Raw genomic sequence first — 19,293 nt, 5'->3', positions numbered from 1 at the left:
TTCTTTATTTAAATAGAATTTAAGTCATATTAGAACAGTGTCTATTAGAACTGGTCACCCCTCTGAGCCTGGGTCCTCTCTAGGTTTCTTCCTAAAATTCGACCTTCTTAGGGAGTTTTTCCTAGCCACTGAAATTCAACACTACTGTTGTTTGCTCCTTGGGGTTTAAGGCCGGGTGTCTCTGTAAAGCACTTTGTGACAACTGCTGTTGTAAAAAGGGCTTTATAAATAAATTTGATTGATTGATTGTCTAACACAAACTATGAGACAGGTATACTTTTAGCCAACCTTGACCAAAAATAACCTTAATTCGATAGATTCTACACCAATTGTTACTCTAAATATACATGATGAAAATATGTTTTTTGGGAGTATGCCCAGACCCCCCAAAACGAGGCTTAGCCCCCCATCCATAATTATCTAGTGACGTCCCTGGTGTTCAGGATGCATACACTGCCTTTAAGCTGATTGGTCACACTAAAGGCTGCAAAAGGAGCACGGACACTTCCAGGCATGGACCGTTTTACTGAGACGTAGTGTCCCCGCCGGTCCCCACTCAAAAAGCATTGCATACCACTTAAATATAAAAAAATAAACCAATGTATATATAGGTTTATGTATATAAACCCATATATATATATATATATATATATATATATATATATATATATATATATATATATATATATATATATATGTATATATATGTGTGTGTACGAGCGTATGTATGTACACACGTACATGTTCATAATTTCTGCCGTAAATACCAATTTACAAAACCGGACATGATCTGTTCCTTTAAGGATAAATAACGTAACCCGGAAGTACTTACTGTACTCGCCTGTTTCATACGGTTTCACAACGAAAGAAGGTAGGCTAGTTATCAACGCAGCTATTCAGATAACAAATATTCTCTAGCAGAAGTGCTAGCAAAATAATTTCAAAGACTATTCACCGACTGGGTTGCAAGAATTAAACCGGTAAGATATTTCGTTTACCGCTGTGATGTATCTAATTTGTTGTGAAAGTGTACGGAAGTTAGTTTTTTTTTTAAGCTAGCTAGCGTAACCATGCTTGCTAACATTTTGCTAGCCAGTTCCATTCATCCAATTGTACTAACGTTAGATGGTTAGCTAATTACAGATTTTATTAGCAAAGAACGTCAGCCATAAACTAACCGTTTTATATTCCACTAAAACCATTTAACTTTTATGATACTCAGAAAGATGTCTATTGGAGTGCCGATCAAAGTTCTTCATGAAGCTGAGGGCCACATTGTTACCTGCGAGACCAACACCGGGGAGGTGTACCGCGGGAAACTAATTGAAGCTGAGGACAACATGAACTGCCAGGTAATATTATCATGCATCACACTTTTTAAAGATGCACTCTTATCGTCATATGATCACTGTTTATAGTGCCATGCTTTCTAAAAAGGCACTCATGAAAGTGATCTCAGACATCCACCAATAACATTCCCAAGCCCAATGTGTGCCTTTGATGGCCTTGATATCTAACCAATGTGTTGGATTATGATATAAAGTAACTCTGGACATGTTGTGTGCTGATTTCTTAATTCCCAGCTTTTGTTTTTGATAATCAATGCAGCATCGCTATAATCTATGAATACCTCGGAAGTAGCCATTCACAACCTTCCTCAACCTCATGTAAGTTAGGATGCAATTCTTATTACACATTCTTCCTCTTCCAGATGGCCAACATCACAGTGACCCACAGAGACGGCCGTGTTGCCCAACTTGAGCAGGTGTACATCCGAGGCAGCAAGATCCGATTCCTCATTTTACCAGACATGTTAAAGAATGCGCCCATGCTAAAGAGTATGAAGAACAAAAACCAGGGGGCAGGAGCAGGGAGAGGAAAAGCTGCCATTCTCAAAGCACAAGGTATTGCTTTCTGTTACATTCTCACCCTAATCATACCCACCTTGTTACACTAATAGCCAGTCAGCCAGTATGTTTGAGCCATCATGCCAAGTCCAATGCTGTCATTGTCAGCCCAAACTTTCAAACAAATGTTCGCTTGCCAGATCACAGACCGCTTTAGGACCAGGCTTGTATTCCACTGGGTTTGCCGGACGTATTATGTTTTTTAATGAGCAATATGCTTTGTCTCTTTCACAGTGGCTGCCAGGGGTCGAGGACGTGGAGGGATGGGAAGAGGAAATATTTTCCAGAAAAGGCGATAGTTGTTTTTCATTGATTCTTATCTCCTTTTTATTGTACAACTTGTTTTTGTTTGTTGATCAATAATGCAAATTGCAATTTCCATATTAAAATGACTTTCTCACTATTTCTGTTTTATTTTCAGGTAATAACTTCAGAAAAGTATGACAAGTTGTTTCATAAGCATTTTTACCAATATGAATACATGCATGATGTTTAAAGGAAGGGGCTGGAGATGGAGGTAGAGAAGTAGACAAAGAGGATGGGTTCAACATTCTCCCACAATGTGAAGAGACCACTTCTATATGCAGGATCTACTGGGTTCCAAAAGTGGTTTCTTCAGTCTGTAAGGACAATTAGAATTTGTCAGAATTTACTGCAAACTGAAGCTATTTGTTTTTTTGCAAAACATAAATTCTTTTAGCAAAATGTTTCGCAAAACATTTCTTTTATAAGGTAAATTATGTCTATGGTACCTGTTAGATTATTTGGTATATGAGGTAAACGGGTAATTAACTTACAGATTCCCCATCATTCACATTAGTCTCATCCAGGTAATCAAATTTCTGTTTGTGGTAGAGCTTGTTTCTCTTCGTGCATGTCAGAAGAAACCAGTCGCAAATGGCATTAGCCTGGAAGTATACAGCACATTATAATATCTCACTGTAAGGTCTGTACTAACTGTACTGTATAAACATAAGCCAATTAGGGCTGTCTGTTTACACCTGCCTTTAATTTAAAATGCTTCACACCAGTAATTATTTTTAACCCTCCATAGTCAGTGCTTGACTTGTGCTGGAGCTGTCTGGACCATGATGCTGGTACTTATTTTTTTCAGACACGTTATCGGTAACTTTCTTGTCAGTTGCTAATGTGGGTCTTGTCTACTCCCCTTTACAGGTTTTTTTCCCCCTCAATATATCAATGGAGAGTAGGCACTTCTCCATCAGTCGTGTACATCTGTTTGAACACAGCATGTGCTGATCCAAATGTAATGAAGTTTAGAATGTCTCCTAAAAACTAGGCCAGAGGTACTGACTCCAACTGGTCCTGAGATGCTGTGTGTGTGGGAATTCAACTGCATGTTGTGTGCCAGAATGCAATTGTGTTGTTGAGTGAGAAGAAAGGAGCGAGACAGCATCAGGTGGGACCCTAATGTTCAATAGAATGATAGGTTACAGAATAGATAATTCAAGTATCTGTTCACACCCATCAGCACTCAAGGTGGAGGGGCTAGTTTGTATTATATAGTAGTCTAAACTGACAATTGTTTTACTTGGTGTCGATCAAGAGCAGAATGGTTCGAAATTGTAGAACTTTGGGCCAGTAATCTCCTATTGAAATGTACATGGGCTAGAAATAGACGCTATCAATTATTGAGGTAATTCGTAGGGAGAAATGTAAGCGCTGTGCCCCCCTGGTCCAGTTGACTGACTTGGCGAAACACCATGCCTGCACTTATTTAATTCAAGAACTTTTTGTAGTCTATGATAAAACGCAGCATATCTTTAACGTAGTATACAGCTTTTTCAATAGAAATGTATTTAAGGACAAATTGCAATATGTAGAATTTTGAATAATCACAAACTTCAAAGTAACTAGTATATAATTTTGATCATTTGGTATGAAAGCAAATATTTCTCAGAAATACAATGTACTAACAGACTAAAGTTATTTACACACACAAACCAAGGACCGCCGATTTATCAGGACTTACCAAGCTAAGGATTTTAAGCGCTGCACCCACATTCACTATAGTTGGAACAATGTTGAATTTACCTGCCTGTAAATATAGTAGTCATAGTTGGCTTTAGCATATTTTTAACATATGGTTCATTGTCCAAATGAAATATTCTATTCTTACAGTTGAAATCAATATTGTTTATGTGGTCTCACCGTTCCAAAAACAATGACATCAAATCGGATCCCATATGCTTTGATCAAGGTTCTTGTTTCCACATCATCAGTGGTTTTATAATACTTTGCAAACCTGTGAAATCATACGTCTTGTTGTAAACTGAATTTATTCTCTGTAACATTATAGTGTCCTAATTTTCATTGATCTCACCTAAAATTGTATCCAGGGGCCACGTTGTTCTCAGGGTTCTTGTTGTCCATTCTGCGGAAAGAGTACTTAGGACCACAGTAATGTTCTGGGAAGTCCAGGTCACAGCTCCAGTCAATTAGAATCCCAAGAACACCTCCCTTAACAAACATAACCATAATACAGTGAAATCTCAACTTCAGAAAATGTCAATTATACCAGATAAACTCTACTGCCCACCTATAACCTGATGGACTTGGAGAAGTAAACCCTCACTATATTTTGACAGACCAAACCTGACATTACTGAGAATCATTTAGCAACCTGGGATATTTCAAGGTGTCTGGTGTCTTTATTAGATCCAAGAAGAGACACTGAATTGCTACATTATGTACCCTTGTAGCCATGGTCTGAAAGTCCTCCTCAGCTTCAGCGACCATGTCTTTGAGGCGGAATATGGGACAATGCGGATCAGTTATGCGGTTGAATTCACACTGCTTCAGATATGAGGAGTTAACATCTGGCAAAATATTTCTTCTGCAAGAGACCAGATTGGAAAATATTGCCTGTTTCAGCAGAATCCAAACAAATCTTGAGCAACAGTTTATTTTCATGTTTTAGACTAACATAGCTTACATTACTCACTTGTGAAAGTTGAATTTTGGGTATGTCACAGTGTTTTTGATTAACACAGTGAAGTTCTCTGCTCCAGCCAGTAGAGGATTTCTATGATAGGAACACAGTTATTATGCCGTGTCATCTGAAAATACTGTCATGAGTCATATTATATGGTGATTTAACTTACTCTGGTAGGTCAGTGTCTATTTCTAGAGGACACCAAGAAAGCACCTCACAGGTCTTCACTGTCTCTGAATAGTTGACACATAGTCCTGTCTGGATACCTTTTAAGAGAGTAATATGACCAGATGCATTTAGTTGGTCAAATACAGGAAGGTCGAAGTATTTGGTAAATGACACATTTTTTGCTTGGCTCTGTATTCCAGTACTTCACTGGATGTGAAATTGTACAATGACTATTGGAGTTTAAGTGCAGACTTTCAGCTTTAATTGATTGCATGTAGTTGGTGACCCAAAGATATGTTTCTGTTCTGATGCTCGGCCAGGCCTGTTCTGCAACCTACTGATTAAGTTCTTTATTTCTCTGGTTATTGTTGCCTTCAGTCTTCAGCATTTGGAAGGCATACTCAATTGCTTTCATATCAGGTGATTGATGTTTTTGGGGTAATTGTCCTGAGCAGCAAGAATTCATCCTGTTGCTGGCATCAGCAGTCATATCATCAATGACAAGTGAGCCAGTTTCAGTGGCACCCATACATACCCAAGCCATGACACTTCCTAAACTGATGTAAGATTGAAAATAGCTTAAAATTAAAGCTGACAGCATGCACTTTAACCCCACAGCCAATTAATGGTTTTAAATTCAATATGCTGAAATGTAGAGACAAAAAAAATAAGTCTCACTCTTGTTGCAGGATGATTTGAGAAGTTATTTGAAAATTTCAGGACAATTTTCCCTAGATCAGTAGATACATTTTCTTATTAATCCTGAATAAAGGTTTCAACCAGATCCCAGCTGGTTTCTACCCTTATCAAGGATCTATCAGCGAGAAGTGAAGACCTACCGTTACCACGCACATCACTTGATCCCTCCGTGCAGTCACAGTCTGACATGCAAATGGTGGACTGGTCTGGGAGCTTATGAAAATAAAGGGTCACACTTCACTAACATTTAAATCATTTTTGTTATACAATTATTGACAATGTTGGACTATTCATTGTAGTAGTGTTCAGCAACCTGTTATAGAGTAACTTACTGTACCTCTGGGCAGGATGATTGCATTTGATTGGGGGTGATAATCATGTTGGTCAAGACAAAAAAGGAACTCTCACCCTGTCAGACAGAAAATACTATTTATATGAAATCAGTACAACTGCAGCAAAAAAATTCTTATTGCTAAATGATTTAAATGTAAATATATAGGATGTTACCTCAGGGGGGATGTTGTAGTCAGCCACGTCCCACACATGGGCACCCAAACCAGAAATGTTGGTGAAACCAGTGCCCTTCACCTTGGTGGTGACAGTACTAATAACTGAATCATTCACCTGGTACGACTTTTGCACCACACAGACGTAACTACAGTTTTTAGGATTTAAAGAGAGATACATTCACATTTCATCCCCTATGACTGAAAGCACTGAAACAATGTACTTTTAATAGAAATGGAATTATTGAACTTACCCAATCACATATAAGATGATAAGAAACTGAATTAATCTAAAGACAGATCCCACTACTCTGCTCCTAATCACAATAACTTTGGCTGTTCCATATTCCAACAAAGAGCTAAGGCAGGCCATCTTATGTATGATGACTGTCAACTAGCAATGGGAATGAAACAAGAGGTAAGTATTGTAGATGAAGTGGAGAAGGTAGTTGAGATAGTAGTCAAATCATCTTCCTGACTAGAATATAGTATAAACTGACCTTGACTATTTTTGCTAATCTTTTTCATGTGCATAGCATACGAATGTGCTTGGCATAACCCAGCTGAGAGGAAGAATATTGTATTTATTATGGCACATGATTTGTTCCAATATATATATAAAAATATAGAAACATGTAAATGTTAACAAACAGTCAAAGAAAACAAAATCTCCAGTTTTAATCCAAGGTTGCAGTACTATTTTAGGACAGGGGGTGCGGGAATTCTTTTTTTATCGGCATATTACAGTTTTTCTCAAATGCTAAAACACATTTCACAAACGTTTCCTCCATGTTCCCCAATGTCTAAACACAACACCCTTTTCTAAAGCTACATAAACACAACCACACCTTCTCACTTCAAAACTCAAACTTTCACACCAAAAATGTAAACACAATACACATCATTACACACTACAGCAAAACAATTGAGAACTCAATGCTCAATTTGTGAGAAGGTTCTTTGTTTCATAACTGCCAATGCATATTTTTTGAAACTTTACAGTAATGGATCTTCTGAGTTCTCTGCAGAGGATTAAGCATTTAGATTTGTGAGTTTCATATGAAGAGTATAAATCTATAGTAAATTCTGCATGTACACTACTGTAACACAACTCAATGCAAAAACAGAATCTATTGCACACAACAGTACTCTTGAAAACATGATCAGGGTGTGAAGTTTTATTTACTTTATTCACACCACAATCACTGTGCGGCATCATGTCGCTGAGCTGCATCGGGCCACATCACCTCATCCACATCGCAGGCTATATTGTCTCTTGCCAGGCACCGCGGGATAAACGCCCTGGAATGGCGAATCCATCCTTGGAAGGCCTCCACTGGGATGTCAACACAGGCCAGCTCTATTGCCCTTAGGAGGTTCTCTCTAGTGTATGGTTGTCTGTCATAAACCTTCCATCTCCACGATGAGAAGAACTCCTCTATAGGGTTCAGGAAAGGGGAGTTGGGTGGCAGACAGACGTTTAAAAAGTGGTTACTGTCGGTGGTGAACCACTCTCTGATTTGGTTTGTTCTGTGGAAGCGTACATTGTCCCAAATGATCACATAAATGCGATGCGCGGGCCCAGGATGGTGTTGCTGGCGGTCCAGGAGGATGTCTTTTAGCTCCTCTAGGAAGGTGAGGAGACGTTGGGTGTTGTAAGACCCAAGGACAGCATGCCGGTGGACAAGCACTCCAAACCCATGGCCGTACAAAGAGTAATATTACCCCCCCGTTGGCCAGGAACCTCAGTGATGGCTCTTTGGCCAATGATGTTACGGCCTCTTTGCCTTCGTTTCTGCAGGTTGAAGCCAGCCTCATCCAGGAAGAGGTACTCATGAGGTCTGGCCATCGCGTCCAACTGTAAATCCTCTGTGAAAATGTGAAAGTGCACAGGTGTTCAGAACAACAGTCAATCAGGTAGCACAGTATTGTCCAGAAGTAATGTAGGCCACGGAGCAACACAGTATGTCCACTAACTGTACTGTGAACATGGATGTATACTTACTTGCACATACTCGTAACGTAGGTATATGTGTCGCTCAGAGTTGTGCTCAAAGGGAACCCTATAGACCTGTTTCATCCGCATCTTTTGGCGCCGGAGAACTCGGTCTATTGTGGCCAAGCTGACATAATCAATGCTCTCAAAGTTGACATTATCGGCAATGACTTTGTCTCTGATCTCCCGGAGTCTGATGAGGTTGTTCTCACGAACCATATCCACAATGAGGGTTTCTTGTGCCGCTGTAAATATGGCAACCCTCCCACCTCTATGTGGCATTCTTTCAACTCTAAAGAAAGAAACATGTGTTGTCAATTGACATGTTTTACAATACAGTAACAACTGATTTGAAACCAATAGACTACTTTCACAGGCTTGTAAAATTGTATTGTGACAAAGAAAGCAATAGAGTACAATACCTGTTGTGTTGTCTGAATGCCCTGATGATGGTGGCCATGGTGAACCTACTCAGGTTTGGACCGACTCTTAGTCCTGCTTCAGCCATTTTCATGCCATGGACAATGACATGGTCAATGACTGTTGCTCGCATCTTGTCCGTAATGATGGTTCGAGGTTGTCTTGCTCTCCCTCCTGGACCTTCTCCTCTCCCTTGTTGGCCTCGTCCTCTCCCTTGTTGGCCTGCTCCTCTTCCTCCTCTGATTTGAACTCCTCTTCCTCATTGGCCTGCTCCTCTTCTTCCTCTGATTTGAACTCCTCTTCCTCGTTGGCCTGCTCCTCTTCTTCCATGGCCAGCTCTTCTCCCTCCTCTGACTCAAATTCCTCTTCCCCTGACTCTGCCTTCATCCATTGTGTTTATTTGGAATCTTCAGCAAACTGTGCACTCTGAACTTGCTTTTATACATGTGGTCACAGCATTAGCAACAAGTGTCTTCAATTTTGAGTCGTTGTGTGTAATGAATGACGCCAGATGTGTTCATTGTGTTCTAATATTGCTGACTGTGGCAAGCATTTTGCATCACATGAGCTTTCATTTGAGAATATGAGCAGAGTTCTTTTGCAACTTGTGTTTTAGCAAAGAAAAATGTGTTAAGATTTATGAGAACGGAGGATTGTGTTTTGTGAATTGTATCTTCATGTGAAATGTGTTTATGATATTGGACAATGATGGCTAGATTTAGTAAATGTGTTTAGACAACTGGTCATTTGGTTTAGACGATTGGCTTTTGTGTTTTGGCATTTGAGAAAAACTGTAATAAAATGCATAGTCAGACCAATAAATTATGAAGTGAGCAACAGCAGGTTTATTTATAGATTTCAGGATCTTTTAGGATTATTTTGGTTTTCTATTTGAGGTGGAGAGGCTGGTGAAACTATGCCGTTGAGGTAGTATTTTCAGAGGAGTTCACTTTGGGACTCTCATGCATAAAACTTGACTCACAACTCAGGTTAAAAATGAAAAGTTTCAGGTGCTTGTACATCTCATCCACTATTGGCTAGCTCAAGTTAACTTAGGTAAGTAAACTTAGGACAGACACAACTGTAAACAACGGGACATGCCAGACAAAAAAGACACTCAAATTATTTTACGACTAAAAATGTTTTTATTATGTTTACATATTCAGACAAAATGTAAAACTCAATACTTCTAATATTTTACTCGTTCCATTTAGTTTGGAGGAGCTGAGGCAGGGGGCACTGCCATGCTCTTGCATCCCTACTTCCGCTTCCGTTGGTTTTAGTTCCAGGTCATCTGAGATGAAATCCTGTTAGTCCTTTGTTCATTGTAAATGTTCCCTAGACAGTGCGATGGTTAGACATCTGCAGGCAAGGATTATGTTTAGGTTGGAAATGTTAACCATAGTGCTGAATGGAAATGTATTTGGATCTGATCAAAACTCCATCACAAAAACATGACACAGTTGCTACGCAATTCTGATGGCTCTTTCTAAAATACTGACTCTTCCACTTCCCTAAAACCGTGTGTTAGCTGGACATGGGAGAGCGGGTTCTGCTGATCCTCAAGCCAGTGTAGTCTCCCACCTTGCTGGGGAACAACTCTCTGATTCTCCACACACTACAACTTGGCATGACAGGAAGGCTTTCTTTGGGCGGAACCCCGAATCTCCAGCTGATGTACTGCCTGTAGACGCAGTGACGAAAAGCGGCTGTCTGCTCCTCTCCCTCGGTCAGCTCAAAGAGAGGCTCCCTGTACAGCAGCACAGCCTCCAACACGGGCCGACTCAGCACCAGCTGTCCGAACTGGGAGGAGGTGGTGATGCAGCGACCGATGCTCCGCCTGCAGCACAACTGCTCCTGGGGTTGGTTGGAGGGGAGGCAGCAGCCACAGAGACACCAGTCTGGATGGCTACGTCTGGGGAGAACCTGAAGCTGCTGGTCTATGATGCAATCCTTTTGTAGTAGATCAACCATGTCAGGCAGGTGGCCTGTGTATTCCTGGCAACAAAACACATACTGTATGTTTGTGTAATTTATTAATAGTAATAGTAACAGACACAAGGAGGAAAACAAAGTGAGCTTCAGAGGGCCATTATTTATAATATATCAGGGGGTTGAGAATGGTAACAGATCAGAGAGAACATAGATAAGCTAAACTCGCTTGACTGAACAGCAGAGGTGTAAAAAGTACAAAGTAAAAGTACTCAACTGGGTTTGGCTGTGTTCACCACTTTTGGGAAGTATCTAATTAATATCTAAATAACCAGGTAAAGGGAGTTCAAAACTAATTAGTGATCAATTAAATAAAAAGGAAGAGTGTAAATTATCAATTAAGAACACTGATGAGTTATGAACTCTGTTTACATTGTCATTTAACCCTTCTTTAGGAACTTCCCAAAACTGGTGAACACAGCTGAGTACTTCTACTTTGTACTTTTTACACCCCTGCTGAACAGAGAGATTTGCTTGTTGTAAATTAGTCTTCTGGGAACTTTTCACCAATGCTATATGGTTCTTGTCCCCAAACGAGACACATAGAATGAATTGGAACACAGAGGAAGAACAGTCCCATTGTCAATGACTCCACATTTACATACAATATTCAGATTATGGGGATGCAAATGTTTTGTTAGATGTAAGATGACCAATTCATAGAGATAGATAGATGACTATCTGAATAAACAAAAGCATAAAATGATCGCCTTCACTTGAGGCTAGCTAGTGAAAGAGACAGCTCTTCGCTTTGCGAGTGAAGCACACTTCAGCAGCCAAAAACATTTATATGGTTTGACAGATAAACTGGACAATTAGCTGGCTAGTTATATATGGCAGTTTACATATATGAAAGAAATTGTAAGAAACACAAGAAAACATGGCTAAACACCAAAACGTTTTCCATTACGAAACTGAGCAAGCAATCACTTGAGCTCTACAGCTTTTGTGCTTATCAATCACGACAGTGTTGCTATTGTTATCTGAAAGATAACAACATTTCACAGCATTAAAATATGGACAACACCAAACCTATATGCACAGTTTATTTGTTACTCACCTCAACATCAGTAATACATTCAAAAAGCAACGTTTCCAACCCCGTACCACCAAACAACACAGAAACTATATCTTCTTACATGAAAAGTAATGGTTACTATGATACTAGCATTTTGAGGATAGAAATGAATAAAACTTCTTATTAATGACAACATCCACGTGAATACAGAAACAGGTTTTTATCAAGTAGATTTTGTGATATCTACACAAATATTACTGGGTTCAGCCGTCCATGTCCACTACAGTAGTTTAAAGGAAAACCGTCAAGTGCTGCTATGGGTTTTGAAGAGTTAAAAATAAAATGTATATAGATAAGTAGATGACCAGTTTATAGAGGTAGTTAGATGGTTTATTCATAGAGACAGATAGATTTCTATCTCAGTAAGTCATCTATCTAGCTCTATGAATTCATAGAGCTCGCTAGATGACAAGTTCATAGAGATAGATTGGTGACCAATTCATTAAGATAGTTAACTACTGAATAATTCATCCATTTATCGCTATTAATTATTTTCAATTTGTATTTTCAGATTATAATATTACAGCTGGTTTGATAATATATATTTTTAGTTATTTAGTAGAAGGGGGGGGAAATGGGTGGAGAGATGGAGACAAAGAGAATGGGTTAAACATTCTCCCACAATTTTAACCGAACACTGAACTTCTATATGCAGGATCTACTGGGTAACATAATCGGTTCTTTTATATAGTCTGACAGACAAGCCGGACAATTTGCTGGCTAGTTAGATATGACAGTTTCTATATATGAATGAAATCAGAAAAAACATGAGAAAACATCCAATTATTTAGCCAACTATACAGCTAAACATTACAATGCTTTCCATTACGAGACAATCATTTTGAGCTCCACAGCTGATGTGCTTGTCTATCAACAGTGTGTTGCTACTGTCATCTGAAAGATATCACCAACATTTCAAAGCATTAAAACATGGACAACACCAAACACATATCCGCAGTTTATTTGTAGCTCACCTCGACATCATGAACGCTTTCAAAGAGCAAAGACATTTCCAACCCAGTACCACTGAACACAAAAACAGTCTCATCAGTCTATTCTTGTTTCCAGAACAAGAAAAGATTGATGAGTTTCAAAAGAATGTTCTTTATTTCTGTCCATTTTGAACCTGTAATTGAACCAACAACTGCTAATGCTTTAGATACTCAAGTAGTCTTTTTATTGCTTCTTTAATCAGCACAACAGTTTTCAGCAGTGCTAACATAATTGCAAAGGGCTTTCTAATGACGGCATAACTATTTAAAATCATTAACTTGGATTAGCAAACACACTTGGCCTTTGGAACACAGGACTGATGGTTGCTGATAATGGGCCTCTGTGAGCATATGTATATATTCTATTCAAAATCAGCTGTTTCGAATAGTCATTTGCAACATTAACAATGTCTACACTATGTTTCTGATAAATATGATGTTATTCTGCAGGGGGAGAAAGTGCTTTTCTTTCGAAAACAACAACGTTTCGAAGTGACCCCAAACTACTGAATGGTAGTGGACATAGATGACCTATTCATAGAGATAGATTACTATCTGAATAAGACATCTACACAGCTTTATGAATTCTATACCAATTAATGGAGTTAGATGACCAACAGATAGATGACCAATTCATAGATAGATGTGTGATGTTTAGTGGAAGGGGCTGGAGATGGGTAGAGATGTGGACACAGAGAGGATAGGTAAAATATTCTGCCACAATGTGAACACACCACTTCTTCCATATGCAGGATCTACTGGGTCCCATAAGTGGTTCCTTCCAGCTGTTAGGATGTTAAGCATTTGTCAGATAATACAACAAGTAATGTTAGTTTCTTTAGCAAAACATTTTTGTGATTAATTCTGAAAGTTATCCATGGTACATTTTTGTTACATTTATCTGGTAGAGGAGATAAACAGGTAATTCACTTACAGATTCACCATCTTTCAGATTAGTCTCATCCAGATAATCAAATTTGTGTTTCTGGTAGAGCTCCTTTCTCTTTGTGCATTTCAGAAGAAACCAGTCACAAACCGCATTAACCTAGAAGTATACAGTGCATTATAATATCACCCTGCAATGTCCATACTAACTGTCGTGTATAAACATAAGCCAATTAGGGCTGTCAAATGTAAGACCTGTGTTTAATTTTAAAATGCTTCACACTGCTAATTCTTTTTTTAACCACCCATAGTCAGTGCTTGACTTGTGCTGGGGCTGTCTGGATTGAGATGCCGGTACCTATTTTATATTTTTTTGGAATATCATGTTGGTAACTTTCTTGTGGGAGTTGTCTGCAGCCCTTCACAGGTAATTTATTTCGATATATCAATGTTGTGGCATTTATGTTGTGAATCGTGTTTTCTCGCTACGTCTACAAATCTGTTTGAATACAAGATGCGCTGTCCCAAATTGTCAGAGAATATCTCCTTTCCAAAAGGGCTAATATTGTACTCCCCCGGCAAAATGGTAAGAGATGATCAGAGACCAGCAACCTTCTATTTATATTTACATGGGCTACAATTATGGGCTTCCTGCCTGTTGGGCCCTGTCCGAAGCCTCCCCCGGATAGGGTCACTGTGTCCCTGGACCCCCCTGTCTCAGCCGTAAGGTTTTACGCTGCTATATTATTGTGCCGGGGGAGTAGGGTCAGTTATCCTTCTCCACTATAAATCCTTCTAAGTAATGCACTCTCAAAATGTTCCATGTCTTCTGCTATGTTTAAACTTGAGGACATGAAATCTTGGCCCACAGCTCCCAAGTACCAGGCTTGAAAAATCCCCCCCCCCTCCCCACAGGTTGTCCCAGTTCTTCTCCATCAAGTCATAATTCTGACCTGGATTATGATTTATAGATTTTGGACACAGCCCACATGGATATTAATTATTACAACTTGTATTCTTAAAATGTCCGCCCGGCACAGACAGGAGAGGACTGGTCACCCCTCCGAGCCTGGATCCTCTCTAGGTTTCTTCCTAAATTCTGGCCCCTCTTATGGAGTTTTTCCTAGCCACTGTGCTTTAACACTGTTGTTGCTTGCTCCTTGGGGTTTCAGGCTGGGTGTTTTGTAAAAGCACTTTGTGACAACTGCTGATGCAAAAAGAGCTTTATAAAATACATTTGATTGAATTAGACGCTGACTGTTATTGTGATAATTTGAGGGGTGAAATTAGATGGCTGTGACACCCTGGTCAAATTGACAAAAATGTAAAAAAAGTTCCTGCATATATTTAATTCCAAGTCAAGCACTGTCCATAGTTAACAATACAACTCCCTATGTTTTGCTTTTTGAACCGAAAATTCTTTAGGGCCAAATTTTAATACTGTGAAATTTGGATTAATCACAATTATCTATCTAACAACTATGAAATTCTATATTTTAATCATTTGACAGTAGTAAAGCAAATATTTCTCAGAAATATAATGTACTAATCATTTGATTTATATTATTCACACACCCAAACCAAGGACTGCCGATTTAACAGGACTTACCAAGCCAAGGATTGTAAGCGCTGCACCCACATTCACTATGGTTGGAACAATGTTGAATTTACCTGCCTGTAAATATAGAACAGAACAACAGTGTATGTATTTGTCAGTTTCACTCTGGTACCACACGATTGGAATGATCTTGCTGGTAGTAGTCATAGTTGCCTTTAGTATCTTTTGAACACAAGGCTCATTGTCAAAATCAGATATTCTACTCCTACTGTTGAAATGAATAGTGATTATGTTTTCTCACCGTTCCAAAAACAATGACATCAAATCGGATCCCATAAGATTTGATCAAGGTTCTTGTTTCCACATCATCAGTGGTTTTATAATACTTTGCAAACCTGTGAAATCATAAGTCTTGTTGAATACTGAATTTATTCTCTGTAACATTAGTGTCCTAATTTTCATTGATCTCACCTAAAATTGTATCCAGGGGCCACGTTGTTCTCAGGGTTTTTGTTGTCCATTCTGCAGAAAGAGTACTTAGGACCACAATAATGTTCTGGGAAGTCCAGGTCACAGCTCCAGTCAATTAGAATCCCAAGAACACCTCCCTTAACAAACATAACCATAATACAGTAAAATCTCAACTTCAGAAAATTTCTATTATACCAGATAAACTCTACTGCCCACCTATAACCTGATGGACTTGGAGAAGCAAACCCTCACTATATTTTGACAGACCAAACCTGACATTACTGAGAATCATTTAGCAACCTGGGATATTTCAAGGTGTCTGGTGTCTTTATTAGATCCAAGAAGAGACACTGAATTGCTACATTATGTACCCTTGTAGCCATGGTCTGAAAGTCCTCCTCAGCTTCAGCGACCATGTCTTTGAGGCGGAATATAGGACAATGCGGATCAGTTATGCGGTTGAATTCACACTGCTTCAGATATGAGGAGTTAACATCTGGCAAAATATTTCTTCTGCAAGAGACCAGATTGGAAAATATTGCCTGTTTCAGCAGAATCCAAACAAATCTTGAGCAACAGTTTATTTTCATGTTTTAGACTAACATAGCTTACATTACTCACTTGTGAAAGTTGAATTTTGGGTATGTCACAGTGTTTTTGATTAACACAGTGAAGTTCTCTGCTGCAGCCAGTAGAGGATTTCTATGATAGTAACACAGTTATTATGCATGTCATCTGAAAATACTGTTATGAGTCACATTATACTGTGATTTAACTTACTCTGGTAGGTCAGTGTCTATTTCTAGAGGACACCAAGAAAGCACCTCACAGGTCTTCACTGTCTCTGAATAGTTGACACATAGTCCTGTCTGGATACCTTTTAAGAGAGTAATATGACCAGATGCATTTAGTTGGTCAAATACAGGAAGGTCGAAGTATTTGGTAAATGACACATTTTTTGCTTGGCTCTGTATTCCAGTACTTCACTGGATGTGAAATTGTACAATGACTATTGGAGTTTAAGTGCAGACTTTCAGCTTTTAATGATATCCTGTAGTTGGTGACCTAAATATTTGCTCTGTTCTGATGCTCAGCCAGGCCTTTTCTGCAACCTACTGATTAAGTGTGTCCTTGTTTTGGGGTATTTTTGCCTTCAGTCTCCACATGCTGAACATGTGGAAGGCATACTCAGTTCCATTCAGATTGGGGATTTCTTTAGTAGGCTAGGCTAGCGTCGTACGCGGGTGAAACTGCGCACGATGGCAGACAGTGCTAATATTGTCGACCTGGAAGTCTTCCTTCCAAGTCTTCCTTTTATAAAGTGAATTTTACGTAAAATGAAGGTTTTTTTTGTAAAAAGACCATTTAAATAAATATTTATGTATTTATAGAAATTTTAAAGATATCATTAATCCTCCAAAAACTGCACAAATGTTGAGTAAAAACATTAATAAACAGAGTAAAATTATATTTGTAAAAAATAAATAATAATATTGTTCTGTTACAAAAATGTTTTTGTCTGGGGTCCAAAAGACCCCAAAGACCCCGAGTGTCACTATAAATGAAGACCATCAGAGGGTTATAATTCAGGCCTAAAATGAGCTTCCCCTCTTTGAAAGACCAGCAACCGCCACTGGATTGGGTGATTGACTGCTATGCCAGTGTGTTTGGAATAATTGTCTTGCTTCATTATTTGACACTGTCTAATGACTTTAGAGACATTTTGTTACATCTGAGCAGACAAGATGTTTATGTACAAGAATTTGTCATGTTGCTGCCATCAGCAATCATATCGATGAATGCAAGTGAGCCAGTTTCAGTGGCAGCCATACACGTCCAAGATATAACACTTCCTCCACCATATTTCACAGAAGAAATTACTCTGAGCTAAGAAAACTGTCCTATGTCTATCACTCTGGGACAGATTAATCACTGTCAGCTGTCCATCACTCTGGGACAGATTAATCACTGTCATCTGTCCATTAGACTTTGTTCCAGAACTCTACACGCTCTATTAGTACATTTGTTTTGGAAACTATGCTGTCCATACTCTTATTCATGCTTTCCAGTGGTTTCTATCTTGTGTTATGCCCTCTAACAATCTGCTGGTGTACTTTTCTACATATTTTAGTCTTTGTCCCACCATCCTGGAGTGTTCTTGGTCTTTCCATAAATTAAAAAGTTCTTTCTTCTTTGTCACTGAAAGTATTCTTTGGTCATCCACTGTACAGGTCTATCTGCCACATGAATGCCAGCCTGGCATGAACTGACACTTTTGTCTTCATGTTGTCAGACAGCAGCTAGACTTCAAATGCAAATACAAAAACCTTCAGATATTGACAGCTCTCTTGTGCATCCACTACTGATGGAAACCAATACACCTGCCTTATTAATAAACAGCTGTGAAGAAAATTGTCAAAATACAATTGGTACCTTAAAATGCTGTGGTTATGTGCAAAACATTATGCAATTTCTAAATGATCCATCTGATATATTATTGAAAATAGCCTCAAATTAAAACTGACAGCCTGCACTTTAACCCCACAGCCAATTAATGGTTTTAAATTCAAAGTGCTGAAATATAGACAAAAAAAATAAGTCTCACTCTTGTTGCAGGATGATTCGAGAAGTTATTTGAAAATTTCAGGACAATTTTCCCTAGAGCAGTAGATACATTTTCTTATTAATCCTGAATAAAGGTTTCAACCAGATCCCAGCTGGTTTCTACCCTTATCAAGGATCTGTCAGCGAGATGTGAAGACCTACCGTTACCACGCACATCACTTGATCCCTCCGTGCAGTCACTGTCTGACATGCAAATGGTGGACTGGTCTGGGAGCTTATGAAAATAAAGGGTCACACTTCACTAACATTTAAATCATTTTTGTTATACAATTATTGACAATGTTGGACTATTCATTGTAGTAGTGTTCAGCAACCTGCTATAGAGTAACTTACTGTACCTCTGGGCAGGATGATTGCATTTGATTGGGGGTGATAATCATGTTGGTCAAGACAAAAAAGGAACTCTCACCCTGTCAGACAGAAAATCATATTTATATGAAATCAGTACAACTGCAGCAAAAAAATTCTTATTGCTAAATAATTTAAATGTAAATGTATAGGATGTTACCTCAGGGGGTATGTTGTAGTCAGCCACGTCCCACACATGGGCACCCAAACCAGAAATGTTGGTGAAACCAGTGCCCTTCACCTTGGTGGTGACAGTACTGATAACTGAGTCTTTCACCTGGTACGACTTTCGCACCACACAAACATAACTGCAGTTTTAAGGATTTAAAGAGAGATACATTCACACTTCATTCTCTCTGACTAAAAGCACTGAAACAATGTACTTTTAATAGAAATGGAATTATTGAACTTACCCAATCACATATAAGATGATAAGAAACTGAATTAATCTAAAGACAGATCCCACTGCTTTGTTCCTAATCACAATAATTTTGACCGTTCCATATTCCAACAAACAGCTAAGGCAGGCCATCTTCTGTAGGATGACTGTCAACTAGCAATGGGAGTGAAACAAGAGGTAAGTATTGTAGATGAAGTGGAGAAGGTAGTTGAGATAGTAGTCAAATCATCTTCCTGACTAGAATATAGTATAAACTGACCTTGACTAATTTCGCTAATCTTATTCATGTGGA

At 38.8% G+C, this 19,293-nt stretch overlaps 3 protein-coding genes across 3 annotated transcripts; 1 reads left to right on the top strand and 2 right to left on the bottom strand.

The window, feature by feature from the left end:
• The first annotated feature begins 842 nt into the window (after nt 1–842).
• Nucleotides 843–2,310, top strand: snrpd3 (small nuclear ribonucleoprotein D3 polypeptide). Its single transcript, NM_001304031.1, is given in 4 exon segments — nt 843–980; nt 1,223–1,352; nt 1,712–1,904; nt 2,142–2,310. Coding segments are annotated over 3 exon segments (384 nt in total). The 5' UTR covers nt 843–980; nt 1,223–1,226; the 3' UTR covers nt 2,207–2,310.
• A 75-nt stretch (nt 2,311–2,385) lies between these two features.
• On the bottom strand, nt 2,386–6,609 carry LOC105014233 (P2X purinoceptor 4). Its single transcript, XM_034296499.1, has 12 exons — nt 6,491–6,609; nt 6,238–6,385; nt 6,068–6,139; nt 5,871–5,943; nt 5,033–5,129; nt 4,873–4,953; nt 4,623–4,764; nt 4,252–4,388; nt 4,080–4,173; nt 3,901–3,966; nt 2,705–2,815; nt 2,386–2,527 (listed from the first exon to the last, which is right to left on the bottom strand). Exons 1-12 carry the CDS (start codon nt 6,607–6,609, stop codon nt 2,498–2,500), a joined length of 1,170 nt encoding a protein of 389 aa, XP_034152390.1. The 3' UTR covers nt 2,386–2,497.
• Nucleotides 6,610–13,452: 6,843 nt separating this feature from the next.
• LOC106024601 (P2X purinoceptor 4-like) lies at nt 13,453–19,133 on the bottom strand. Its single transcript, XM_034296498.1, has 12 exons — nt 19,015–19,133; nt 18,762–18,909; nt 18,592–18,663; nt 18,395–18,467; nt 16,409–16,505; nt 16,250–16,330; nt 16,000–16,141; nt 15,629–15,765; nt 15,459–15,552; nt 15,209–15,274; nt 13,649–13,759; nt 13,453–13,499 (listed from the first exon to the last, which is right to left on the bottom strand). Exons 1-12 carry the CDS (start codon nt 19,131–19,133, stop codon nt 13,470–13,472), a joined length of 1,170 nt encoding a protein of 389 aa, XP_034152389.1. The 3' UTR covers nt 13,453–13,469.
• Between the last annotated feature and the right edge of the window lie 160 nt (nt 19,134–19,293).

The sequence above is a fragment of the Esox lucius genome, chromosome 13, assembly GCF_011004845.1.
Source record: "Esox lucius isolate fEsoLuc1 chromosome 13, fEsoLuc1.pri, whole genome shotgun sequence".
In the NCBI taxonomy this organism is placed as follows: domain Eukaryota; kingdom Metazoa; phylum Chordata; class Actinopteri; order Esociformes; family Esocidae; genus Esox; species Esox lucius.
The sequence above is the reverse complement of the archived record's forward strand: the minus strand, read 5'-3'. Positions and strand labels throughout refer to the sequence as shown.